The sequence below is a fragment of the Phocoena sinus genome, chromosome 14, assembly GCF_008692025.1.
Source record: "Phocoena sinus isolate mPhoSin1 chromosome 14, mPhoSin1.pri, whole genome shotgun sequence".
NCBI classification, from domain to species: domain Eukaryota; kingdom Metazoa; phylum Chordata; class Mammalia; order Artiodactyla; family Phocoenidae; genus Phocoena; species Phocoena sinus.
The window spans coordinates 26,928,907-26,956,447 of record NC_045776.1 but is presented as its reverse complement, the minus strand read 5'-3'; the positions used below and the strand labels follow the sequence as shown (position 1 = coordinate 26,956,447).

Sequence of the window (27,541 nt, the reverse complement as noted above, 5' to 3'; positions counted from 1 at the left end):
AACATTTTTCATGAGGATCCATTCAGAGAAAAAAATGAAATGAAGTGTTAATTTTACATGAGGACCCATTCAGAGAAAAAATAATTTAAATTTTTATTGGAATTTTTTCAAAAAACTGAAACCAAAATATTTTTAGAGAATCCCATGGCCTTAGAACACAATGATTAAGAGAGCAGAGTCTGAAACCATACCAAGTGTTGATGGGGACGTGGAGCAACTAGAACTCTCAGACCGCTGGCGGCAGTGTAAAATGGTACCACCACTTTGCAAAAGAGTTCGGCACTTTCTTATAAAGACCCTTCCCACACAACCCATAATTTCCGCTCCTGGGTATCTACCTAAGAGGAGTGAAAATATCTGTCCACACAAAAGCTGCATTTGAATGTTCATAGAAGCTTTATTCACAATAGCCACAAACTAGAAACAACTCAGATGCCCATTGACTGGCCAAGACTATTCAGCCATAAAAAAGGGAAGAAGAGGTGATACACGCCCAAACACGGATGAGTCCCGAAAGCATTATTCGTAGAGAAAGAAACCAGTCAGAATAAACTACATGCTGTCTGATCACATGTATCTGACATTCTAGAAGTGTTGAAACTAGCCTAGTGGTTGTAGGGGCTAGGCACGTGGGGAGGGCATTGACTGGAAGGGAGCATGAGAGGGCAGTGCTGGGCCTCAGGCTCTGCTCTGTCTCTCACTGGCCTGCCTCACCTTCTGTCTTCCACTATGAAAGCTTATCTGGGCCAGGCCCCCAGTGCAGTCCTGGCTGCTGACCCGATCCCCATCCCAGGCTCTTTGGTGTGAAGACCCTGCACATGTTTGACTTGGGAAAAGGTGCTCAAGGCATGATTTGCAGACCTACCTTCCATCCCAGGCAGAGTGAGGTCTGTGTCAGCCACCTTGTCCAACCTAGGCTTACCATGAGGCCCTGAACATGGACGTATACTTCTGTACTCTTGATAAAGCTGACACAAAGTGCAGACAGGATAATTATTGGGACCCCAAACTTCTGGTTAAAGGAGGGGCCTGTTTATCCCATTGACCACTGGCACGTGTGCACAAATGCATGCTTGCACACACATGCTCTCTCACACACACAAAATGATCTCATTGCCCAAGTCTCCTTCCCCTTTAACTACATCCCCCTGCTGCTGAATCAATTCTCCTAAAGCTTGCCTTTGGTCGTGTCACCCTCCAGTTCAAAAACCTTCAGTTATACCTCAGTACAGCCAGATTTTATCAGCCAGGATTCTGGATTGCAAGCAACAGAAACTAACACTGGCTAGTTTAAGTAGAAAAATTATTTATTTAAAAGTTAATGGGGGGAAGAGGGGTTTCAGGATTTTCCAGAGGGCTAAGAACCATGCTTAGGGGCTGCACCCTGGAAAGATGCCTGAGGTCGTGTGGTTGGGTAAGGCCCCGCCCCCACCGATGCTGGACCAGAATGGACTCTGCTGCCTTGTGCCAATTCAGAGTCTGGGGCTTGTGCATCTGATTGGTTGAGCCTAAGTGGTGTGCCCACACCTTACTGGAAAGGAGGCTGGGAAAGTGAGGATTTGGCATTTTCAGCTCTTACCCTGGGACCTGTGCTCTCCTCAAACTTTAGAAGGGCATTCAGATGTTGGGTTGCCAAAAAAAGATTAACAAATACCCCCGGCACTAATAGAATTCCATGGCATTGGAGGTCCTGTAATCTGACCCAACCTCCCCCTTAGGAAACCCACACTGCAATTAAACTGAAGAAGTTCTGTTTTCTAAACATACCTGGTGCTTTCCTTGTGTGAGCCTAGTCTACTCTAACGTCGGAGCTAGAGTGTGCATCTCCGTACCAGCCAGCTCTTGCGACACAGCCACCACAGAAATCTCAGTGGCATAAGCATTATTTCTCACATGTCTGGGGCTCAGCTGGGCTGACATCTACACTGGGCTCAACTGCTCTGCATCCAGCTACAGGGCCAGCTGGCTGTGGCTAGGGCAGGCCTGCACTAATGGGTCCAGCTGCCCAGAGAAAGCTCTTCTCATGGCCATGGTCGAAGGGCAAGGAGGGCCACCCTGACAAGGCAAGCGCTTTCATCAACCTGCTAACATCCTCAACCAAGCAAAGCAATGCACATGTCCGAGGCCATTGTCAAGGGCTGTAAATGTACATAGCAAAGGGTGTGGACACGGTGAGGGGTGAGAACGAGGGCAAAAACTCAATCTTCCCCAATGACTTCTCTCTTCCACCAGACACAGCTCCTTCCCAGGAGGTCCTGTGTATCCCCCGTGCCTAGCAGAGTGTGAGTGTGACTCAAGCCATGATGAGTGAATGAGTGAATTACAGGTATGTGTGTTGGGGGTGGCTACAGAGCATATACAAGTGCAAAGAACAGGAGTGCTCGTCCTGGCAGCTCTGGCTCCCTCTCGTGGCTCCCTACCCACCTAGTGTCCCTAATTTCTCATTCAAGGTACTAGCTGGTCTGGTATCTCAAAATGAACCACCTCTTATTCTGGGAGCAGGACAAGTGATGCAGTGATGTGGGATTGGTAGCTTTCCCGTTTCACTGAAATGTTAGTTCTCACAGACATTTTAGGCAAACCCTGTCCCTGTTCCTGCTACCTGGTGTATCAGGAAAGTACATCTTCAACCACTTCCGCCCCCTTCCCTCCTGTCCACTCTGCTCAGAGCAGCCCGAGGGATTTTACTTAAAAATAAATCAGATCATGTCACTCCCCAGTGTATATGTTCCAAAGGCTTCTCATGCCCTTAGAATAAAGTCCTGATCCCTCCTCAAGGCCCGTAGGCTCTCATCTCCTCACCCCTCACTATCCCCCCCATTCTCCAGCCATGCTGGCTCCAGCCCCCCACCCCCATTTCCACCCACTCCTCTTCCCGTCCCAATCAAAAAAAGTGCACGCACACACACACCCATTGTCAAGGGCAAAGCCCCTTAGAGCACGTCCTTGCAGTCGACTCCTCCTTTCTGTCCCCTGTGCCACCTTCTAAGTCTCCACCTTCCTCCTCTCACTGGGACCATGTCCCCTAGCTGGATGCCCAGCAAATCTCTGTCCTTCTGCCAGGTTGCTTTTCCAGAAAGTTGATGCGGACACATTATTCCCTTGTTGCCCCATCTCCTAGAAAACAAAGTACCCACTCCTTAGCTCCGCTGACTAGGACCCCAAATCTGGCGCTGTCTACTACTCCAGCCCAGTCCCAGGCCCCTGTACCCCACCCCACCCTGCCTGAACACACTCACCAAACTCATTCTTTGTGATTTTCACAAGGTCGGGGAAGGGGGGAGGTGCGGAACAGCCTTCTATCCCTCTGACCTCCTCCCTTTCTTGGGGACTGGAGGTCTGACCCCACCCCACACCCACCCCACTGCAGGGTTGGGTCCCTTGGATATTTAAGGCCAACTCTTCCTTGGGAAACTTTGTGTGTTTGCTCCCAGGACTCCTTCCAGCTCAGCTCCCTGCCCCTCCTTTGGATGGACAGTTCCTAATCCCACCTCAGCTTCTGCCCCAGCAGTGCATCCCCACAACCCCCTACTGCCAAGGGTCCCTCCCCCTGGCAGGCTACCCTCTTCCACAGAAATCCCCTGTCAAATGACCTCTGGCTGACCTCTCTGCCGCACATCTCTTCCAGGACTCTATTGGAACTTTCCCCACTCGCTGGACCATGCTGCCCTGAGCCACTTTATCTTCCCCAGGCAAGAGTGGGGCCCCAGTGCCCTGCATTCCAGGTGCAGGGAATCCATGACATGCTCCCCAGGTGGTCCCATGGAAGCCCCTCTCACTAAGCCTGGGGTTAAGAAGTATCATTGACCCCCACCCCACCCCTTTATCTTGGGGGGGGGGGGTGACTGGTCTCTACATTGGAAATCCTTCTCAAAAACCAACTATTCTATCAACTCTGCCACCTCTTTTATAATCTTCAGTCTGCATGAAGGGGCCAAGAACAGTTTAACTAGTTTTGAGCTAATTTGTCTAAAAATTGTGTACATGGTCCAGCACCTCCTGGGGAGGTGGCATCCATTGTTGGTTGGTACCTCGATTGAAACTTCCCATTTGGTGAATTTGTCACACTTGCTGATCTCTCTCCTCCACCAGCCAATCCCATACTCAGGGCAGAGCTGGTGTCTCAGCCTTCTGTGTCTCTGCTGAGAAAGTGTCATCCTTGACACCTCACTTCCCCTCCCCCACCCCCATCCAATACATCTCTGAACCTTATCCATGGTCTGCTTACTCTGTTTATCTCCTCCAGAGCTCTCAACTCTGCCCCTTTGCTCTACCCTAGTCCTCATCACCATCAGTAGCCTCCTAACTGGTCCCCAGCAATTCCACACTCCACATCACAGAAGGGAAAATTGTCTTTTTTCCTTTGTTTAAAAATATTTTTTAATTGAAATATAGTCATACATATTATGTTTGTTTCAGGTGTACTATATAGTGATTTGACATTTGTAGACATTTTGAAGTGATCACCATGATAAGTCTAATAAAAATCTGTCCCCATACAAAGCTATTATAATATTATTGACCATATTTCTTATGCTGTATATTACATCCCCATAACTTATTTGTTATGTAACTGGAGGTTTGTCCCTACTAACCCCCTTCACCTATTTTACCCATCTCCCCACCCCCTCCCTCTGGCAACCACCTCCGTATCTATGTCTGTTTTCATTTTGTTTTGTTTGTTTGTTTTATTTTTTAGATTCCACGTTAGTGAGATCATGCAGTATTTATCTTTCTCTGACTGACGTTTCACTTAGCATAATACCCTCTAGATCCATCCATGTTGTCACAAATGGCAAGATTTTATTTTTTATGACTGAGTAGTATTCCATTATTTATCTATATCTATAATCTTCTTTATCCACTCACCTATCAATGGACATTTAGATTGCTTCCATATCTAAGCTATTGTAAATAACACTGCAATAAATATTGGGGTGCATATATATTTTTGAATTAGTGTTTTTGTTTTCTTCTGGTAAATACTCAGAACTGCTGGATCATATGGCAGTTCTAGTTTTCATTTTTTTTGAGAAAACCCCATACTGTTTTCCATAGTGGCTGCACCAAATTCCTTTCTTACCAACAGCACACGAGGATTCTCTTTTCTCCACATCCTCGCCAGCACTCGTTATTTGTTGTTTTTTCTTTATGATAGCTATCCTGACAGATATGAGTGGTATCTCATTAGGGTTTTTGATTTGCATTTACCTGATGATTAGTGATGTTGAGCATCTTTTAATGTGTCTTTTGGCCAACTGTATTTCTTCCTTGGGAAAACATCTCTTCAGGTCCTGAGGCCATTTTTTAATCTGGTTGTTCATTTTTTGTTGTTAAATTATAAGAGCTCTTTGTATACCTTGAGTATTAACCGCTTATCAGATATCTTCTTTTATTCAGTAGGCTGCCTTTTCATTTTGTTGATAGTTTCCTTCATTGCGCAAAAGCTTTTTAGTTTGATGTAGTCCCATCAAGCACAATTGTTTAAAGTTGTGCTTTTGTTTCCCTTGCCTGAGGAGGCAGAGCCAAAAAATTTTGCTAAGATTGATATCAAAGAACATACTGACTGTTTTCTTCTAGAAGTTTTATGGTTTCAGGTACCTACATACAAGTCATTAATGCATTTTGAGTTTATTTTTATTTGTGGTGTGAGAAAGAAGTCCAGTTTGATTCTTTTGCATATAGCTGTCCTGTTTCCTAACACCATTTATTGAAGAGGCTGTCTTTTCCCCACTGCATATTCTTGCCTCTTCTGTCAAATTAATTGATCATATAACTGTGGGTTCATTTCTAGGATTTCTATTCTGCTCCATTTATCTATGTGTCTGGTTTTGTGTCACTACTATACTTTTTGATTACTATAATTTGTATATATAAACCTAATACCTACAGCTTTGTCCTTCATTCTCAAAATTGTTTTGGCTATTCACGGTCTTTTGTGGTTCCATACAAATTTTAGAGTTATTTGTTCTAGTTCAGTGAAAAATGCTACAGTTATTTGGATAGGGATTGCTTTGATCTGTAGATTGCCTTGGATAGTATGGTCATTTTAACAATATTAATTCTCCCAATTCATGAGCACAGTGTATCTTTCCATTTGTTTGTCTCATCTTCAATATGACATTCATCAATGTCATAGTTTTCTGAGTACATGTCTTTTACCTTTTTGGTTAGATTTATTCCTAGGTATTTTATCCTTTTTGATGCAATTGTAGATGGGATTGTCTTCTTAACTTCTCTTTTTGATAGTTTATTTTTAGTGTATAGAAATGTAAAAGATCTGTATATTAACTTTGTATCCTGCAATGTTATTGAACTCATTTACTAGTTCTAATTGCTTTTTGGGGATGTCTTTACCACTTTTGATATATAGTATCATGTCATCTGTAAACAGTGACAATTTTACTTCTTTTCTAATTTGGATTCCTTTTATTTCTTTTTCTTGTCCAACTGCTGTGACTAGGACTTCCAATACTAAATTGTCAGTTGAATAAAACTGACAAGAGTTGTTCCTGATCTTAGAAGAAATGCTTTCAGCTTTTGACCATTGAGCATGATGTTGGCCATAGGTTTGTCATCTATGGCCTTTATTATGTTGAAGTATGTTCCCTTTACATCTGTTTTGTTGAGGGGTTTTATCATAAATGGATGTTGAATTTTGTCAAAACTTTTTCTGCAACTATTGAGATGATCATGTGATTTTTAGTCTTTAATTTGTTAATATGGTGTATCACATTGATTGAATTACAGATACTGAACCATCCTTGTATACCACTTGATCATGGTGTACGATCCTTTTCATGTACTGTTGAATTTGTTTTGCTAATATTTTGTTGAGGATTTTTACACCTATGTTCATCACTGTTATTGGTCTGTAATTTTCTATTTTTTGTGATATCTTTTTCTGGTTTGGAGATCAAGGTGATGCTGGCCTCACAGAATAAGTTCAGAAGTGTTTCTTCCTCTGCAACTTTTTGGAATACTTTGAGAAGGATAGGTGTTAACTCTCTTCTAAATGTTTGGTAGAATGCACCTGTGAAGCCATCTGGTCCTGGACTTTTGTTTGTTGGAAGTTTTGTTTTGTTTTGTTTTGTTTTTTACTGATTCAATTTCATTAGTTGTAATTGGTCTGTTCATAATTTCTATTTCTTCCTGTTTCAGTCTTGGGAGATTGTACATTTCTAGGAATTTGTCCATTTCTTCTAGGTTGTTCATTTTATTGGCATATAATTGTTTGTAGTTACCTCTTATGATCCTTTGTATTTCCGTGGTGTCAGTTTTAACTTCTTTTTCATTTCTAATTTTATTGATTTAGGCCCTCTCTCTTTTTTTCTTGATGAGTCTGGCTAAATGGTCATTCATTTGGCTTATCTTTTCAAAGAACCAGCCCTTAGTTTCATTGATCTTTTCTTTTTTCTTTTTTTTTTTTTTTTGGTCTCCATTTCATTAATTTCTGCTCTGATCTTTATGATTCCTTTCCTTCTACTAAGTTTGGGTTTTGTTTGTTCTTTTTCTAATTCCGTTAGGTGTAAGGTTAGGTTCTTTGAGATTTTTCTTGTTTCCTGAGGTAGGCTTGTATTCCTATAAACGTCCCTCTTAGAACTTCCCTTTTGCTGCATCCCATAAATTTTGGATCATTGTATTTTCATTTTCACCTGTCTCCAGGTATTTTCTGATTTCTTATTTGCTTTCTTCAGTGATCCATTGGTTATTTAGTAGCATATTTTTATCCTCCATGTTTTTGTGGGTTTTGCCTTTTTTTATCCCCCTTGTAATTGATTCCTAGTCTCATAGTGTTGTGGTTGGACAAGATGCCTGATATGATTTCAATATTCTTTCATTTACTGAGATTTGTTTTGTGGTCTAGCATGTAACCTATCTTGGAGAATGTTCCATGTGCACTTGAAAAGAACATTGCTTTTGGATGGAATGGTCTATATATATCTATCACATCCATCTGGTCTAAGGTGTTATTTAAGGCCAGTGTTTCCTTATCAGTTTTCTGTCTGGGTGATCTGTCCATTGATGTAAGTGGGGTGTTAAAGTCCCCTATATTATTGTAGTACTGTCAGTTTCTCCCTTTATGTCTATTAATATTTTCTTCATGTATTTAGGTGCTCCTATGTTGGGTGCATATATATTTACAATTGATTGATCCCTTGATCACTATGTAATATACTTCTTTGCCTCTTGCTACAGTCTTTGTTTTAAAGTCTATTTTATCTGATATAAGTATTGTTACCCAGCTTTCTTGTCATTTCCATTTGCATAGAATACCTTTTTCATCCCCTCACTTGCAATCTATGTGTGTCTTTAGATCTGAAGTGAGTCTCTTGTAAGCAGCATATATATATATGTAAGATTGATTTGTATCTGTTCAGCTACTCTACGTCTTTTGATTGGAGAATTTAGTCCATTTATATTTAAAGTAATTATTAATAGATATGTACTTATTGCTATTTTGTTAATTGTTTGGGGGTTGTTTTTATAGTTCTTTTTTTCCTTCTTATTTTGTTCTCTTCCCTTGTAATTTGATGACTATCTTTATTGTTATGTTTGGATTCCTTTCTCTTTTTTGTGTATCTATTTTAGGTTTTTCGTTTGTGGTTACCATAGTTTGTGGCTCATATATAACAACATAGTTAGCTAGCTAGCTAGCTAGCTAATAGAGATAGATATAAATATATATTATATATATACATGTAATTATTTTCAGTTAATGACTTCTTAAGTTTGAACACATTCTAACAACCCTACTTTTACTCCCCCCTCCATGTTTAATTATTTTGATGTCATGATTTAATTCTTTTTGTTTTATGTATCCCTTAACTACTTATTGTGGATATAGATTATTCTACTACTTTTGTCTTTTAATCTTCCTACTAGCTTTATAAGTGATTGATTTTCTACATTTACTGTATGTTTGCTTTTACCAATGAGATTTTTCCTTTCATAATTTTCATATTTCTTGTTGTGGCCTTTTTTTTCTGCTTAACGAAGTCTCTTAAACATTTCTTGTAAGACTGGTTTAGTGGTACTGAACTCTTAGCTTTTGCTCATTTATAGAACTCTTCATCTCTCCTTCAAAACTAAATAAAAGCCTTGCTAGGTATTCTTTTTTTAATTTTATTAGTTTTTTATAAACATCTTTATTGGAGTATCATTGCTCTACAATGGTGTTTTAGTTTCTGCTTTATAACAAAGTGAATCAGCTATACATAAACATATATCCCCATATCTCCTCCCTCTTGTGTCTCCTTCCCACCCTCCCTATCCCACCCTTCTAGGCGGACACAAAGCACCGAGCTGATCTCCCTGTGCTATGTGGCTCCTTCCCACTAGCTATCCATTTTACATTTGGTAGTGTACATATGTCCATGCCACTCTCTCACTTCGTCCCAGCTTCCCCTTCCCCTTCCCCGTGTCCTGAAGTCCATTCTCTACATCTGTGTCTTTTTCCCTACCCTGCCCCTAGGTTCTTCAGAACCATTTTTTTTCTTTCTTTTTTTTTTTAGATTCCATATATATGTGTTAGCATACGGTATTTGTTTTTCTCTTTCTGACTTACTTCACTCTGTATGACAGTCTCTAGGTCCATCCACCTCACTACAACTAACTCAGTTTCATCTCTTTTTACGGCTGAGTAATATCCCATTGTATATGTGTGCCACACCTTCTTTATCCATTCATCTGTCAATGGACACTTAGGTTGCTTCCATGTCCTGGCTATTGTAAATAGAGCTGCAGTGAACATTGTGGTACATGACTCTTTTTGAATTATGGTTTTCTCAGGGTATATGCCCAGTAGTGGGATTGCTGGGTCATATGGTAGTTTTATTTTTAGTTTTTTTAAGGAACCTCCATACTGTTCTCCATAGTGGCTGTATCAATTTACATTCCCACCAGCAGCGCAAGAGGGTTCCCTTTTCTCCACACCCTCTCCAGCATTTATTGTTTGTAGATTTTTTTGATGATGGCCATTCTGACCTGTATAAGGTGATACCTCATTGTAGTTTTGATTTGCATTTCTCTAATGATTAGTGATGTTGAGCATCACTAATGTGTTTGTTGGCAATCTTTCATGTGTTTGTTGGCAATCTGTATATCTTTTTTGGAGAAAAGTCTGTTTAGGTCTTCTGCCCATTTTTGCATTGAGTTGTTTGTTTTTTTGATATTGAGCTGCATGAGCCGCCTGTATATTTTGGAGATTAATCTTTTGTCAGTTGCTTCGTTTGCAAATATTTTCTCCCATTCTGAGGGATGTCTTTTCGTCTTGTTTATGGTTTCCTTTGCTGTGCAAAAGCTTTTAAGTTTCATTAGGTTCCATTTGTTTATTTTATTTCCATTTCTAGATAGAGTATTCTTGGTTGTAGGTTTTTTTCCTTTCATAGCTTTGAATATATCATGCCACTTCTTTGGGTCTGCAAAGTTTCTGTTGAAAAGTCAGCTGATAGTCTTATGGGGGTTCCCTTGTACATAGCTAGTTGCTTTTCTCTTGCTGCTTTTAAGAGTCTCTCTTTATCTTTAATTTTTGCCATTTTAATTATAATGTATTTTGATGTGGACCTCTTTAGATTCATCTTGTTTGGGACTCTCTGTGCTTCCTGGAACTGAATATCTGTTTTCATTCACAGCTTATGGAAGTGTTCAGTTATTATTTCTTCAAGTAAGTTATCTGTCACTTGCTCTCTTCTCCTTCTTGGACCCCCTATGATGTAAATATTATCATGCTTGATGTTGTCTCAGAGGTCTCTTAAACTACCCTCATTTTTTAAAAATTCCTTTTCTTTTTTCTGTTCAGCTTGGGTGATTTCCTCTACTAGGTCTTCCAGCTCACAGATCCATTTCTTTGTATCATCTAATGTACTGTTGATTCCTTCTAGTGTATTTTTATTTCAGTTATTGTATTCTTCAGTTCTGTTTGGTTCTTCTTTATATTTTCTAAGTCTGTTAAAATTTTCACTGTGTTTATCCATTCTTCTCCCAAGTTCATTGAGCATTTTTTGTTCTTACTTGAACTGCTTTATCAGATATATTGCTTATCTCCACTTTTCTAAGTTCTTCTGTGGTTTTATCTTGTTAATTTATTGGGAACATATTCCTTTGTCTCCTCATTGTGCCTAATTCTCTGTGATTATTTCTATTTATTAAATAGACCAGTTATGTTTCCCAATCTTGGAGAAGTAGCTTTATGTAGGAGATGTCCTATGAGGCCCAGCAGCATTCTCCCCTCTGGTCATCAGAGCTATATGCTCTAGGGATACCCCCTATGTGGGTTGTGTGGGCACTTCTTTGTGGTGGGGTCAACTACTGTGAGCATGCTGGCAGGCTGGGCTGGACTCTGGCCCAGTTGGCTGCCAGGTCTTGCCTTGAATGGTGGCTACCAGCCCACTGATGGGGAGGGCCATGTCCTGGGGCAGCTGACTGTATGACCCAGGAGCATCTTGGGGTTGTTGCCATCCCCGTAGTGGATGGGGCCTTGTCCTGCTGGTGGGTGGGTAAGCTCCCAGCACTTATAGGCTAGGTAGAGCACTCCAAAATGGCGCTTGCGAATGCCAGTGTTTTCACAGTAGGACAAACTCACAAAAATGACTGCTGCTATCATTCCCATCCCCAGGGGGAGTCCAATTGTCTCCTGCCTCTCCAAGAGGCTCTCTAAGATCAACAAATAGGTCTGCCCCAGGTTCCTTTCAAATTACTGTCTCTGTGCTGGGACTCAGATTGTGTGAGATTTTGTGTGCACCCTTTAAGAGTGGAGTCTCTGTTTCCTGCAGTCCTCTGGCTCTCCCCGGTGCAAGCCCCAGTGGCCCTCAAAGCCAGCCATTCTGGCGGTTTGTTTTCCCAGTGCAGGATTGGGCTGGGAGTCCATTGTGGGACTTGGACCCCTCACTACTTGAGGAGAACCTCAGCAATTGTGATTATCTTCCCCCTATTTGTGGGTCACCTACCCAGGGATGTAGGTATTGACTATACTTCATCTCTGCCCCTCTTACCCATGTCATTGCTCCTTTTTTATATCTTTAGTTGTGGAAAATCTTTTCTGCCAGTCTTTAGGTCATGCTCATAGATAGTTGCTCTGTAAATAGTTGTAATTTTGGTGTGCCCATGGGAGGAAGTGAGCTCAGGGTCTTCCTACTTGCTACCTTGGCCACACCTCTCAGGAATTTTTTCAGTGTAAATCTGACTATGTCCTCTTCCTCAAAATCCTTCAAGGGCTACTTGATTCTCTTCGAATCAAAATCAGAATCATTAACATGACCCAACTCTTCCCCACAGAGTCTTGCCTCCATCCAGCCCTCCAGACTTATCTCCTGCCATGTACCCCCTCCCTACCCTTGCAAAATCCTTCCTCCAAGGTCCCAAGCTCTCTCTCCATCCAGGGGCCCTCTACCTGGACTTACTTCCCACACAACTCCACCCTTACCTTTCACCTGGTTAACCCTTCCTCACTCTCCAGCTCTCAGCTCAATTGTCCCTTCTCCAGCAGAGTGCTCTTTGTGCTCAACCTCAGGCCAAGGACATTTGCCCAGCATCTCGCAGCACCGCACACTCGTTTGAAGCACTGTCTATAATTAATCTTTGAACTGTGGAATTTTTTGATTACCTTTATTGCTCTGGCCAGACTCTATGTCCTGTAAGTGCAGAGATGGCATGTGTGTTTGCTCACCTTTGTATTCCCCAATTCTCAAGTTGCCTGCCCAAAGTAGGGGCTCAAGAAATGCTTGTTGAATGAATGAATGAAGTGACAAATTGTATGCATCTGTTTATTAAATAAATGAACTACATTCAACTTCTTTCCCCAGTTCTTTGGGTGGTAATTCATTCATTCATTCAAATATACATATTGAAGTCCTATTTCCCTGACCCTCAGCTCTTTTTCTTCCTATAATAGACAGTGCCCAGGTCTCAGGGATAACCTTCAAACAGTATCCTTAGGTTCCATAGTTGCTTGCTTGAGTGTTTGGCATTTTACAATGGTAATAAGGAAAGTTTAAATATCTTCCAGCTGGCATGGAAATTCTTGTTACGGGGAAGGTAAAAGGCGAGCTGAGATCTAGGCTCTGCAGGAAACCAAGCACACAGAGGATGTTTAAACAGCTCCAAAGAGAAATAGCAGAAATGTGTTCTCCATTGAGAGGGAGGTGGGGAGTAAGAACAGGAGGCCAAAGAAGGGGGAGGAGAGGAGGAGCCAGATAGATGGACTGAGGCTGGGGCCACATGAAGTATCCCCATTGGGAGGTTGGCCAGTGGGTTAGCCAGAGGACACCCAACATTACATTTGAGATTGCTTGTTTGGAATGTTTTCCATCCCTTTCCCATCTCTTCCCACATCATTCTGGAATGCATTATATGATCACTGATGTCAAGGAAAGGTCTGCATCTAATCTAGGTGGTTAAGGGTTATAAAACAGAAACATGCTCAGAAGCTCAAAAGTCTGAAGGCCACGGGATCATGAAAATGTTAGCCCCTGGGAGCTTGCAGAGATCATAGGAAAGGCTTTGGACTTCCCAAAATGTAGATCCGTGGAATCCAAGCCATTTTATCTGCATCCCATAGGGCAGGCCAGACCCAGCCAGGCAGTTTGTGCATGAATATTTTTTTTTATTTATTTAATATAATCCTATTTTAAACACACTCATGGATATTGGCATTGAAAGAACTTTCTTTTTTTTTTTTAAATAAGAAGGTAATTAGTGTTCAGATTCCTTTGCTGTGACTCCGGACCTTGACAGAGCTAGTTTGCTTAGAGAGAGACAAGTCTATGTAGCTAATGGATCTGTTTCCAGGTGTGAGCACATCTCAGATCCCACCTGCCCTAGCCCTCCAGCCCTCAGGGACCTTCCTTCCTTAGTGGAAGCCTGCGGTCCTCCATGCCCTCCTGCTCCCTGTATACTGTCAATTCAGCACTCCACCCAAATTAGTCTAGATCTTGGTTTCTGAGCCCTTCCTGTGAGCCCCTATGCTTACATCGCCACTCTTGTCAGACACAGACAGGCCAACGCTGCCCAAAGATGGGCCCCAAGTGGCCATGCCTTCTTCACAAGAGCTGGGAGCCTCCCCACATTGGGCTGTGCTGCATCAGCCTAGTCCAGCCTCATCCCCAAACACAGACACACACACAGACACACACACAGACACACACACACACACACACACACACACACACACACACGGCCACAGCCAGAGAGTCTTTGCTAAATAAGCCATTTGACTGGTTTTGCTGGATGGAAATTGAGGGCTTTTCAAACAGTGACAGATACAAATTACCCTGATTATGTTCTCAGGCATAAGTCACAGTCACCACTTCAGGATCACTCAAGGACAGCCACATACATACAAGCCAGAATTATGCTGCAGGAGTTTATATAAACCCCTGCTCCTCAACAAAATTTGCATGACAATAAGATAACGGCTGCAGCCCCATCTCCCCAACGCTTTGGAATGGCACAGAGTGTTTCTCTCCAGGGCAAACAGAGGGAGCAAATCAACCAGAGGAAGGGAGGGATTTTTTTTTTTTTTAAGCAATGCTCCAGCTCCACACCCAGATCGAGTTTCTCTACATCCCAGCAAACAACATCTCAGTCTCCCTTTTCTTCTCCAATAGGAAAGGCTCTACAGAACACAGTGCCATGTGATGTGGCCCTTGAGAGAGAAAAGCAAGGGAGGGATGGGGCTGCAGAGCACATGCATGTCACGTCCGCGTGGCCACTTTGTCTTCACACACGGTGGCCACTTAGGGGTGAGTCCGTGCCACCAGCCCCTCGGAGGTACTCCGCTGGCTGCCTTCACATGCACTCCTGGAAACTGCCATCAAGCCTGGCCGAAAGCACGTGCAGGCGCAGGGCAGGGGGCACGCGGCTGCAGGGCCGAGGTTTCCACAGCTCCCCTGTGGTCCGCCATCATCTGTCCTGGCTTCACTTGGGGAGCAAGGCGGCAGGGGCTTTTGAATCCAAACTGTAGCACTGAACAGTTGAACGCTCATTGAGTTAAAGTGTTAGTTTAAAAAACACATATGCATTTACATATATTTCACAGTTCAAACAATACGGCTTTGAAGAAGAAGAGTTATGGCTTTCTGAAGGGAGGTCAGGTGGGTCCAGAAAGGGAATTTGCAGGCCACCAAGACCCTGCTTCACCCCTAAAACATGTGTGCAGAGCATGGAAGCCTCGGGGAGGACCAGCTGTCCCCCAAACCTTGGGAAGAGGGACTGGCTCAGAAGCCTGCCACAGTGGGGCCAGGGTCCTGCCCGAAAAGGTGCAGGAGGGCTGGCAGGAGCTGTCACTTGGGAGCCCAGCAGCACCCCCCGCCCCCCGTAAACGGCCACAGCACCAGGGGGCTGCGTCGCTGTGTCTGCTGCCAACGCCCTCCACACTCCTGCTTTGCCGCGGCCTTGGGTGACCCTCTGCCAAGGGCAGCTGTCACCTTCCCCACACCAGGTACAGCCCCATGCTTGGGGCCTGGAGGGGAACGGAGCCCAAAAAGGCCCCTCCTCACTGACGCTGGGCAAGGCATGAGGCCAGGGGTAAAGCTCAGGCCTGAACCACACTGCAGTCAGCCTGACAACCCAGAGGGAAGAAAACACAAGGGCTTCAGGGGTGAGAGCAAGACACGGCTACCTCCCCCTGCCCCTTGGGGAGCTTGGGCACCCAACCGGAGCTCACCACCATTCCATGTGACCCGGGGCATGCCTCTGTCACCTTCCTGGGCCTCAGTCCAGTCGGGATGCCACCACCTGCCTTACCCTCCTCCTGGGAACACAGCGAGGGCTGGTGAGAAATTAGATGATGAAGATGTGTAGAAAGTAGAAGTGTTTACTTTCATGAGAATATGAAAAAAATAGTCATATTCTTAAATTCACAAATAAATCCAGGCCGAGTCACTGCAGAGCCTGCCCTGGCCCCGGCTGAGATCCGCATCCCCCTCCCACATGCAATAGAGACACCACAGGTGGAAGCAGAGGTGCAGGAAGAAGACACCCCGGCCACCACAACCAGCCCCGCTGCACGTCCCCTTTAAGACGGGAAAGTAGAAGGGGTGCCCTTCTCCCTCTTCCTTGGGGGCTGGGGGGGGGCAGCCAATGTCAGAGGGAAACTAAGTCTAAAAGAGTGAGTTTGCCCATCTCATGAAGCCTATATTATCAGATAACGAACTAGTTCACCTACCTGAACTTCAAGATAACTAAGGGCTAATCCTTTAAGCACCAAGACATCTATGAATGTGTTTTAAGTGTTTGGGGATGGAAATAATTCCAAGTGGATAAAACGCTTCTCTGCCTTCTTAAACACAGTCTACCGAACGTTGTTTGAGAGTTTTCGTACCTCTACGTGGTTGTGGATACCGCAGGATGGGCTGCTCTGAGGGGTCATTTGTTGCCCTTGGGGTTATTACTACATATTGGGCCCTCCACTAAACTACTTGTCCCTCCACTAAATAGCCTCAGATCACTTGGTATTTTCTGAGATGTATAGATTTGGTCTTTTTAATGCCATTATTATTAGTTTATTAGCTGCCACTTCTTGCTAAATCTAGCACCTGTTATCATTCTCTTAATTTGCTTTATTATTAGAAACCAGAATCAAGTTCATTAGATTTGAATTTAAAATTAAAGTGAATGCCATGAGGGATTTGCTGTTAGCAAAATATTTGGTCTTTGATACAGAGCTTTATAGCAGCTACTTTGGGGGCTTAAAATTAATTTTCCTTTACCTAGTCCACAGCTGCCTGGGGCTGAGTGAACTTGCTGGGTAAGTGGCCCTGGGAAGTGAGGTGTGCTTTGACCTTGTTTCAATAACACAGTGACTATTTCCTCCCTTAACAAATTTTTGTGGCTGAATGAGGAATTGTGAGCTGCCATGGGGATAAAGTGCTCGCTGGGACCACACTGCTGGGGGCATCTTCAGAGGGAAGGGGCAGGGGACTTGCCTCCAGTTGGAGACAGAAGAGATTGAGGCAGGTTCCTGGTTGCCTCGCTGGTTGCAACTGGAGCCTTTTCCAGCGGAAGGTGGGAAAGGAAGGCGGAACATGATGCAGGTGTGAGCCCTGGGTCACATTAGCCCATTTCTGTGAGATGTTTCCTCATCACCACCTTCCTTTTTTGTTTTCCATGGGCATGGTAGGCAGAGTGCCTGGTCCAGCTTTGTGTTAAAGAGAGCATTGTTGTGCTCTGATCTTACCCCAACATCAGTTACAGGGTGACCCTCAGCTGGTCACAGGCTGGTTCCAAGCTCCAGAGACCCAACCCCTTAGCTCTGATCCCAGAATGCAGCCTGATCCTGGGCACAGATGAATTCTTAATTCAGGTACTCTGAGCCTACTAACCCTGGGAGAAGAAATCTAGGTAACTTTGCTTTCAAAAGATTTCTAATGTTTATTTAAATGTTGAAAATGTTCAGAAAAAGAGCTGTTTGGTACCTTTCAGAAATCTCAAGCGTGAATCGACGCTCCCAACCCCTAACCAGGAAACAAGTGCAGCAGAGCAGGGCTGAGCTTCTTACAATAGCATGTAGAGCAGGGCTCCTCAACACGTAGTCCCAGGAGCAGCCTCAGCACCGCTTAGGAACCAGCGAGGAAGCTCCACGCCAGGCTTGCCAAATCAGACTCCAGAGAGGGGCCCAGGAACCAATGAGCTCTCCAAGGGATTCTGACACAGGAGCTGCTGACCTAGAACAACAGTTCTCAACTTCGGCTACATAGTGGAATTATTTGGAGAGTCAGAAAAGCCCTCACACTCAGATCACACCTCAGACCAACTGGGTCAGAACTTCTGGGCGCAAAGTTCAGGCACGAGTCGGTCTTAAAGCTCTTCAGGTGACCCCGATGTGCCACCAAGGCAGGGACCTTCAGCCTCAGGACAACAAGCCTCAACCACTGCACAACAGAGTCACTCAAGGAGGTTTTTAAAAATAAGAATATGGGGTCCCATCCCCAGACCAAGTGAATCAGATTCTCTGGGAAGATGAGGATCTGGAATGGGGGTGGTTTTTTTTGTTTTGTTTTGGTTTGGTTTTTTTTTGCAGTACACGGGCCTCTCACTGTTGTGGCCTCTCTCATTGCGGAGCACAGGCTCCAGACGCGCAGGCTCAGCGGCCATGGCTCACGGGCCCAGCCGCTCCGCGGCATGTGGGCTCTTCCCAGACCGGGGCACGAACCCGTGTCCCCTGCATTGGCAGGCGGACTCTCAACCACTGTACCACCAGGGAAGCCCATGGGGGTGGTTTTATAAAGATCCCCAGGTGAATCCAATGTGCATATAAGGTTGAGAACCATAATTCTAGAGGAAATAAAACTTTTACCTCAAAGCTGAGCAAGTCATTTAGTTGAAAAAAAATGAGTTACTTGGTTGCCAAGGGAACCATCTCCCTACTGGAAAGAGAGAGAGTCACTGATTTCTGGCTTTTGTGCCAAGAGCTAAGTCACTGTAATATATGTATGTATGTATGTTTGTCTCTCTCTCTCTCTAGTGAAAAAAAGAAGGTTCACTGAAGAGACCATGCAGGGGAAATACCTAAACACGTATAGAAGCTGTGCTGTTGCCTCTTAGGACACTGGCTGGCCAGCACAGCTGAGCCAAGCTAGCAAAGCAAGACCAGGTCTGTTCTGACCCTCAGCAAAGGATGCTGAGGCTGCCAGAAGCTAGGGACCAACCAAGGGCCCAGGACAACTGCTCCAGGCAAAAATCAAAATCAGAATCCTATTATAGGGACACTAAAAACAGTTCATGTCATTTGAGAGCAGCTTATATCTAAATGATTCTATATGAAATAAGCCAGTCGCAAAAAGTCAGATATTGTACAATTCCATTCATACGAGGTCCCTAGAGTGGTCAAATTCAAAGAAACAGAAAGCAGAGTGGTGGTTGCCAGGAGCTGGGAGGAGGGGAAATGGGGAATTGTCCTTTAATGGGTATAGAGTTTGAGTTTTGCAACTAAAAAAGAACTCGAGATTGGCTGCACAACTTAACACTACTGAACTGTACACTTAAAAATGGCTAGGATGGTAAATCTCATGTATATTTTACCATAGTTGAAAAATAGGAAAAAAATCTCTGATAGTGTCGAGGCCAAAACAGATTTCATAAATGTTATAGATTCCTGAGCAGTTAATTTTTGTTGCTAATTTAATAGTGGACTATATTTTATATTCATATTTCCAGAACTCGCTGAAGTTATGTGCCAGATTCTTGGTTTTGCTCTTTTATCACTTAAGACTCCAGTCTGAATATCAAGCCAGACGTCACCACTCACCTGGCAGTAGCCACTGACCCACAAGCGGTGAAGAGCCCAGTTCTCCAGCGGACATGGGCTCTAAGACCACCCACCGGGAGATGTCACAGTGCTGGTTGCTCAGCATCACCACCCCTCCCCCAGGTTCTGAGTCCAGAGGGAGGGGTTTTAACAAACACTCAGGGGATTCTGATATAGGTGATCTACAGTCTACCCTTTGAAGAACACACTGCTTTATCAGGACGCCTTGTAGGACGTAATCAACCTCAGGCTGTCCTGGCTTGACCAGCCCTCCAAAGAACAAGAGAACAGGGCACACCCTGGGCTTCAGCACACCCCGAGCCTGGCCTCACCTGGCTGTAAGCCACAGCCAGCCTCCTCCTAGAAGGGTGCCCTGGTTGCAGGGAGAGAGGTCAGGGTGTGTGTTGAACTTAGAACAGCACCGTCCCCTCCCCACAGGGAGACCCCCAAGCTCCTGCCTTCCACTGGGCAACTGGAGTGGACATTTTGCAAAGCTCAGCTCATCTGTTTCCCAGCCAATAAATAAAGCACTTTGCACTTGTTCTTGAGCCATTATTGAAAAGTCCCTCGTGTACTGCTACCCAGCCTGTACCTCAGCACAGCAGTTTCAGATCCTGACAAATCTCTATGGTTCTGAAGGAGGGAAGGGAAAAAAGAAAATCTTTCCCTCTTTTGTTTAAACTAGAGAAAGAGGGTTGAAGAACAGGCAAGAAGCAGACGAGCAAGATTATAATGGGAGGAGGCAAAAAGAAGGTAGCGGAGACTAGGTGATGGAACCGACAAGCAACTGCAACAGGGACATTTCAGCCTCCTGCGTCCCAAACTCCCCAAAAGCAGGTGGGCAAGTCTTTGTATAGCTCAGTGCTTCCCACATAGAAGGTACCAGGCAAAAAAATAATGAGCAGAGTACTCTCTTAAGATGACAATTACCCCAGGGTGTTACTCGGTTTATTAATGGGGTCTCCTGAACCACTGGAACCCACCAGCTAACAGACACCCCACTGCTATAGTTAACACATGGCTCTGTGCCAGTGCTGAGGGCCCCAAGATGAGCCAGATACAATGCATTCTCCCGGGGAAAGGACAGACCCTCGGCCAAGGACATATGTAGTATGCTGTGAGGACGTCCTAATAGAAGTCAGTGATGGTTGCTACAGAAGCACAGAGAGTGCCCAGCCCAGCTTCACAGAGGGGAAGAGGCGGGGACCATCACCTGACATTATCTGCAAAAGTGGTGGGGTAAAGGGGAGGAGGGAGGAGGTTGGAATGTGGAGCCATTCCAGGCATTTCCAATAGCTTGTGCAAAGGTACAGCACCTAGAGGAGTATTAGAGGGATGGTGCTGGCAGGAGGGTCTCTGGAAAGGTGAGTGAGCCAGCTTGGGACATACTGTGCACATCTGGGTAAGGAATCTGGACTATATGGTATAAGATGGCAATGGGTTCCACCAAAGGTGTTTCCAGAAGTTAATTCTCTAGAAGCAGAACGGTCAGTCAAAAGGGTCTGAGTTAGGGCAGTGGCAGAAGGAATGCAGGTAGGGAATGAATTCAAGGGATATTTATGAATCAGAATTGATCAAATTTGGTGAACAAATAGACATAGAAAGTGAAGAAGAAGGAAGAGCCAAGAGTGACCCAGGTTTGGGGCTGAAGGGCCATTGATGTGGTAGAGCCATTCAGCAGGGGAAGAAAGGAGGAAGAGGGAAACTGCTCTCTGGGTGTCTAGTTTGTGCCGGCACTGTGCTAGGCATTGTGCAACCCTATTCCACAGCTGGTGAGGCTGGTGTCCTGGTCTCAACCTCAGATGACGAGTCAGAGCCTCCAGGGGCTTTGGTAGCTCCCCCAAGGTCACTAGTAAGTAAGGGCACATGACTTTGAACCCAGATTGCCCTTTTAACTGTACCAGTTGAGGACATGTTGAGGTCTGAGACGCTGAGCAGGTACAGACATTCAGACGGCCATGGCAAGCGTGTTCCTGATGCTCCAAGGGAGACACGGCCTCCAGGAGAGGGGTGTAAGATGCAAGGACAGGAGAGATTTGAGGCTGCAAACAGATGTGATTTCTGCAGAAATGCTCCTAGAAAGAGAAAAGAACCCTGAGGAAGCTTCACAGAAGATGAGTCAACAAAGAAGCCTGAGCAGGAGCGTTCAGAGAGGCAGGAGGAAAGTCGGGGGAAAGTGGTTCCTTATAAAAAAAACAAAAAGGAAGAGAGGACTCAAAAGACCAGTGTGGTCACCCTGTCACACGTCACATGGATGTTGAGGATGAGGCCTGACATGGATCCACTGCTTTGACAATTACAGTCATTCTGCCAACCTTCAGAATTCAGGACTGACCCCGGCATGGCCAGGTGTTCCTCTCGTGCTAACTGTCCCTGAGCCCAGACTTGCTAGCACTCAGCTCAGCTCCTACGTGTGCCTGGGGGACTCAGTTCAGCATCTGGACATGCCCACCGGACCATAAGCTCCAAGAGGGCTGGGGCTGCATTCTGCCCATCACTAGTTCAACGGCCCCTTGCACGATGCCCAGCACAAAATGAGCGCTCAGTAACAATTTGCTGAATGCCTGGCTGAAGCCAGCTCTGTGCTGTCCTTCAGTTGTCCGGAAGTGCTGCCACTGCTTCCCCCCTTCTCCACTTACTCAGCAGAGTCAAGGGCAACGGGCTCCCTGCTCTCTGCAGCACCAGGTGATCAGTGGGCAGAGCTGTCGCAGCAGCATTGCTGAAACGGTCTCAGAGGCCACATCTGACCTTGAGCCACCTTCCTTTTTGCTTGGCTGAGCACCAAGTCGTTTACTTGTTTTTGCTGCCTTTCAAGCCTGGAGCAGTGGGCTTAGCACAAAGGAAGACACGATGGTTGTTTTGTTTTGGGGAATTGATTTCCCTTATACAAGAGTGTCACTGGTAGTCTGCATGGTGGGATGGGGGTGGAGTTGCGAGGAAAGTGGTGGGGTGGGGCTTCCTGAGTCAATGCCCAGGTCTCTTCGAGCCTTTGAAAAGGTGCATTGCCTGCAAACACTGGCTGCAGGAGAAAAGTGTAGCCTGGAAGTCAGGAGGCTGAGTCCCAGTTGAGTCACTAGCCGACCATGTGGCCTTGGGCAAGTCCCCCAACATGCTGTCTTTTAATATGTACCCCTTCTGCAAAATGTGGAGACGGCCTCAACTCCCCTGCATACATTGCACTGTGGGTGCATCTGTACTGCTGCCAGGGCCAGGGCTGGGTGGGTGGGGGAGAACCTACAAGCAGCCTCCCTCCTGGACCCATAACAGCCTCCCAGAGCACTGTCCCTAGAGCGGGGCCCAGTACCACCCTACAGTGGCCTCTCAGTCAGGATCCCTCTTGTTCCAGCCCTGGTGACACTGGCTAGGAAGCAGCTAAGACAGGTTTGGAGCACTGGCTTTGGGGTTCTACAGACGCGGGTGCGGTTTCCTCCACCGGGTGCTTGGCCATCAGCCAGACACTGAATGGCTCTGAGCCTCAGTTTCCCCACCTGCCCAATGGAGTCTTCTTACCCAAGGGGGTTTTGTGATGATCACAGGAGACAGTGCAAAGAAAGTGTCCAGTGTAGGGCCTGACACAGAATAGGCGTACAGCAAATCTTAGCTATTATAATAATAAATATTATTTATGGCTTAGATCCATACATCATTAGTACTTCCAAAAACTTAAATAAAATTAAAGATTACAGAGACCCTAGGGATATTTTTTAAGCCTTTAGTTGTAGAGATGAAGAAACGGAGACCCTAAGGGAGGGGAAGGGACTTGTCCTAAGACCCAGCGACTTAAATAGGACCGAGAGCAAGGAGTCCAGCTCCTTCACAGGATGGGTCATGAGGCTCCATCCCCAGCCCCTACAAGGGACCTGGCTGGGGCAGACACCAGCCCATGACACCCTTGGCTGTGAGAACCATGGTATTTGACTCACCAAGGCTCTTGCCCCCAAACACTGCCCTATCTGGAACATAAACAGGGCTTCTGGCAGAGGGTTCTGTCCTCAGCAGGCACTCAACAGAGCCCCTGGCACGACTTGACCCAGGTCACCTCCCTGTTCTGGGCCTGTTTCCTTATGTGGGACAAAATGGTCTTTAAGAGCCTCCCAGTTCTGACATTCTGTAGTTTCAAGAAAGGGGCTCAATTAACCACAAACAAGTGGCTGGAAACCTCAGTTAACTGGAACCTTTCCAGCCATTCCTTCCTTGGGAGAAATAGGCAGCGCACAAGAAAGCATAACCATCAACCATCCTTAGTAGTGTTTCCCGGTTTGCCAAGTACTTGGGCCTAATTTACCTCATTGGCTACTTCCTTGCTCTGCAGACAAGCAGACGGGTTCAGAGCAGCCCCAGGTTTTCCCAGTGAGGACCAGAGCTCAGAAGCAAAGCCAGCATGTAGAGCAGTGTCGTGCATGGAGTACTTGCTCGATATTGGCCCACCAACATGAAATCCAGGCAAGAGGAAGGGGTTCTGCCCTGGATGGGGAGCCTGGGGGCCCGGGACAAGGCCTGTGCCCACCTGTCTCTCACCAGCTGGGCCTATTGCTCTGCCTGTAAAATGAGGTGATCAGATGAAAGGTCCCGTTCCCTGCTGTACTCTCACAGTCCCTCCCCCTCTGAACACCCAGTGGGCGGGGCCAGAATTTGCCTATGGTCTGCCCTTCACTCCTAGAAGACAGAGATACTGCCTTTATGTGTCACCTTGTCTTCCCAAGCCCAGCCCCAAACCAAAGCAGAATAGGCTTCTGGAAATATTTATGGGAAGGAGGGGAGAAAGGAGGAAGGGAAGAAGGATGAGAGCAAAGAAGGGAGGGGGGAGGGAAGGAGGGAGGAGGGAGGGAGCTGAAGGTCTTTCAGGACTAATACTCTACGATTCCACAAAGCTAAATTCTAAGGCAATTCATACCACGCAAAATTCTAAGGCAAAACACCACGGGGGAAGCAAAGGGATGTGAAATGACATGTGAACCCCTTTTAGCCTAGGTACAGCTGACTTCCCAAAGCAGAGGCCCTGTGGGTCCGTGCTTGTGAAGGCCACCAGGCTGAGTGCTGTGGGAAGTCCCGCCTTTACGGTAGAACCTCAGTGATGCTGGTGTTAGAGACCATGGCTCACTTCCATCGCTAAGCTCACCAGTCACATGTCAGCGTTTTCCAGTCTGGAGCCTTACAGTTCCAATTCAGGAACATTATACAGCAGGATTGTGCAGTATTCAGGAACACACAGAGGGATGGATCTTATAAATAACTCCTGGTTAAAACAGAGCTGACGATAGGGAGACAGAAGAGGAAGCAAGTCGCTAAGCACTTATTGAGTCGATAACATTGGCTTGGAAACCTTAGTGCAAATGGCTGGTCTGTTTTATTTCCTTCTCATCAAAAGATCAAACGCAGGATTGAACTTGGAGGCACCAAGACTTATGTGTGTGCCTGCGGATGCGTTTGAAGGGTGTGGCTCTCCTTGGCTGACGGTGTCTCGGCGAAGATTGGAACACACAGGCCTTGCATCAGATCTCACAGTGCCGCTTAATGGACTCGGTTGGTGGAACCTTGGTTGGTAATCCCTGGACCTCTCTGAGCCATTGTCCCCACAGGAAGGTCTGGCCGCTGGGTTGGCCTCTAAGCTCTGAGGTTCTCTACAACAATTCAGGGCTGAGGCCTGGATATAAGGCTCAGGAACCCAAAATCCTGAGTTAAATCTTAACCATGCTCACATGTCCTGTCTCCCTCTTTTCCTTTCCTCTGGGGCCTTCCTTTAGCTGCAAAGAGGCCATACAGTTTGTGCTCTCTTGGTTGCTAAAACTGAGTGGAAATGTGCTTGATTCACTTGCAATCCCCAGGGCCGTGACCTTGAGCTGTGGCCCAGCAGTGCGCTACCCATGCGCAGGTGGGGGGCGCTCGGCATGGAGCTGACTCCGCCTGGCCCCCAGCCCAGCCTCCCAGCCCACAGGACCCAAGCCCGAAGCCGAGCGTCCGAGGGCGTGCCAGCCTCAGCGCCAGGCCTTCGCCCTGCCCTGCGGGTGGGCGGGCGAGGAGGAGCGAGGTTCCGTGTGCCGGGCTGGCGGGCAGCCTGCGCCGCCCTCAGCAGCAGTTGCAGGTGCCCGTGTGCACGCGCAGGATGCCGCGGCTGTGCAGATGCAGGAAGTTGAAGATCTCGGAGGGCATGGCGTGGAAGCCCGGGCGGGGCTTGACGTTGTCATAGTAGTGGTGGGTGATGTAGAGGCCCGAGGGGTTCATGGGGAAGGCCCAGAAGCCGAACAGGTGCACCTCCTCGCACAGTTCCAGCGCCGCCGTGACCAGGATGAGGCCGGTGCTGATGCGCTTGGCACGCACCCCGAGGCTAAGCCAGTAGCGCGACACGTTGACCAGGTACTGCGGGTGGAAGTAGTACACGGCCTGCGACGACTCGAAGTCGTCCAGCACGTACTTGACGCGGATGGACACGTCGGTGTTGCGCGTGTTGTAGAATGCAGGCAGCAGCACGGACGCGTTCTCGTACACCTGCAGCACCCGGTAGAAGGGCCGCCGCCACTTCTCCAGCTTGTGGAACCTGGCGGGAGCGCAGGGTGAGACGGGGCCCCGGGACCCTCCGCTTGCCCCACCCCTGCACACTGGGGTCTTTTCAAAGGACGTAGGAGCCCCTCAAGGCCACCCCCCCTTCTTTCGGCTCAGTCACTTAGCAGATGAATGTCCACCTTCCTCCGGGACGGTTATATTTTTGTAAGTGAGTGCCGGAGAGGGCAATCTGGACCCAAAGGGTCAAATATCTCGTGTGTGGTTGCAGGGGAAGGGTAATACTTAACCCATACGGCTGAGGGTGCCCGGGGTGGGCTCAGAGGGGAAGGGGCGAGGGAGTGGAGGCTTTCCCTAGAGCCCTCAGGACTCACCTGTCCTGCCTTCCCCAAGGACTCAGCTGTCACTGCCTTCCCCCAGTGAAGAACACCAAACCAGCTGCCTGTCCTCTGAGCCCTTCCTCCCCTCGCTCGCCTTTCTCTTTACACTGAACAGCCCTCCCAGCTGGCTCACTGCGCACCTCTCTGAATGCTCCCTCACTCAGCTGACTCCTTGTAAATGTGCCCGGGCATCTGACCGGATTTAACAACTCCCCCTCCTCTTACCCTTCATCTGACCTGGAGGTGTGACTATGCCCCAGTTGGAGTTTTAACCCCATTAGCCCCTCCCCCAGGCCTCCCAGACGACCCCAGGAGGGGAGTCAGGAGAGGGGGGTTGAGGTCTTTGCATGAGGCTTCTCCCCACTGCCAGGCAGACACACTGTGTAGGGAGCTGCCTGCCCCCGTCACACACTGGAAAGCTCTCTGGCCCATCTCTAGGGAAAGAGACCAGTGCTGTCCAAAAGAAATATAATGCAGGCCACAAATGTAATTTTAAATGTTCTAGGAAGCACATTTAGAGAAGTAGGTGAAATTAATTTTTACAATAGATTTTATTTAACCTGATATACCCCGAATACTATCATTTTAATATGTAATCAATATAAAAATGTAATAAGGCACGGCCCATCCTCTTTTTCATATTAAGCTTTTTAAATCAAGTGTGTGTTTTGCACTTACAGATGGCACATCTCAATCTGGATAGAGCCCAGTGGCCACACGTGATGAATGGCTATCATATTGGACAGCACACGTTTAGAAAGAGGGCCACTGACCTCTCTGTGATGATGCTGGGGTTCACCGTGACCACATCTGTCTTCACCCCTACATCCATGGTGTACTTCTCCGAGATGGGGGGTAGGTTGCACCTGCAGAAGAGATGAGGCAGCCCGACTGCATGTGGTATGTCATTCTAGATGGAGACGGGGAGCTGGGGTGTGGCGAAGAAAGGGCTGGTGATCACGTGGGCAGAGGGACACAGAGGAAACCAGCTGGGTGGAATCTTCGTGCCTGGGCATGGAAGGGCAAGTTCAACCCCTTCCCTCACCAACCCTGGGTGACCCAATGGCTGTAGATCCACGACCCATGAGATCCCACTGCAGCCTCAACCTAAGTCTCTTTGCTTTAAACTCTCATTTTGAACCTATCTTCTTCACCCAGGCTAAAGAGGTAAGTGAGGGTCCCCAAAGAGATAAGAAGGGCTTCTACATAAGGAAGAAGAAATACAAGGACAAGTGTCTAGCTTAGGTATGGCCAGGGTGAAGCTCATATTGGTGTCAGCCACAAGACTACCCTGGTTCCAAGCGGTGCTTCCAGAAGAGTGGAGCCCAGCCAGAGAGGTGGCTGCCCAGACGACCTCACCAACAGATCTGCATGACCCCTGGGAGTCCTCAGTGTCTTCACATCTATTATGCCATTT

At 46.5% G+C, this 27,541-nt stretch overlaps 1 protein-coding gene across 2 annotated transcripts in view; it reads right to left on the bottom strand.

Annotated features, from left to right (window-relative positions):
* Nucleotides 1–22,881: 22,881 nt before the first annotated feature.
* Nucleotides 22,882–27,541, bottom strand: part of ST8SIA5 (ST8 alpha-N-acetyl-neuraminide alpha-2,8-sialyltransferase 5) — a 64,449-nt gene continuing 59,789 nt past the window's right edge. For both annotated transcript variants that reach the window (XM_032602746.1, XM_032602745.1), the window contains 2 exons: nt 26,898–26,990; nt 22,882–25,781 (listed from right to left, as the gene is read on the bottom strand). In XM_032602746.1, coding sequence (XP_032458637.1) covers nt 25,313–25,781; nt 26,898–26,990 — 562 coding nt within the window. In that variant the 3' untranslated portion in view covers nt 22,882–25,312. The remainder of the gene's footprint in view (nt 25,782–26,897; nt 26,991–27,541) is intronic.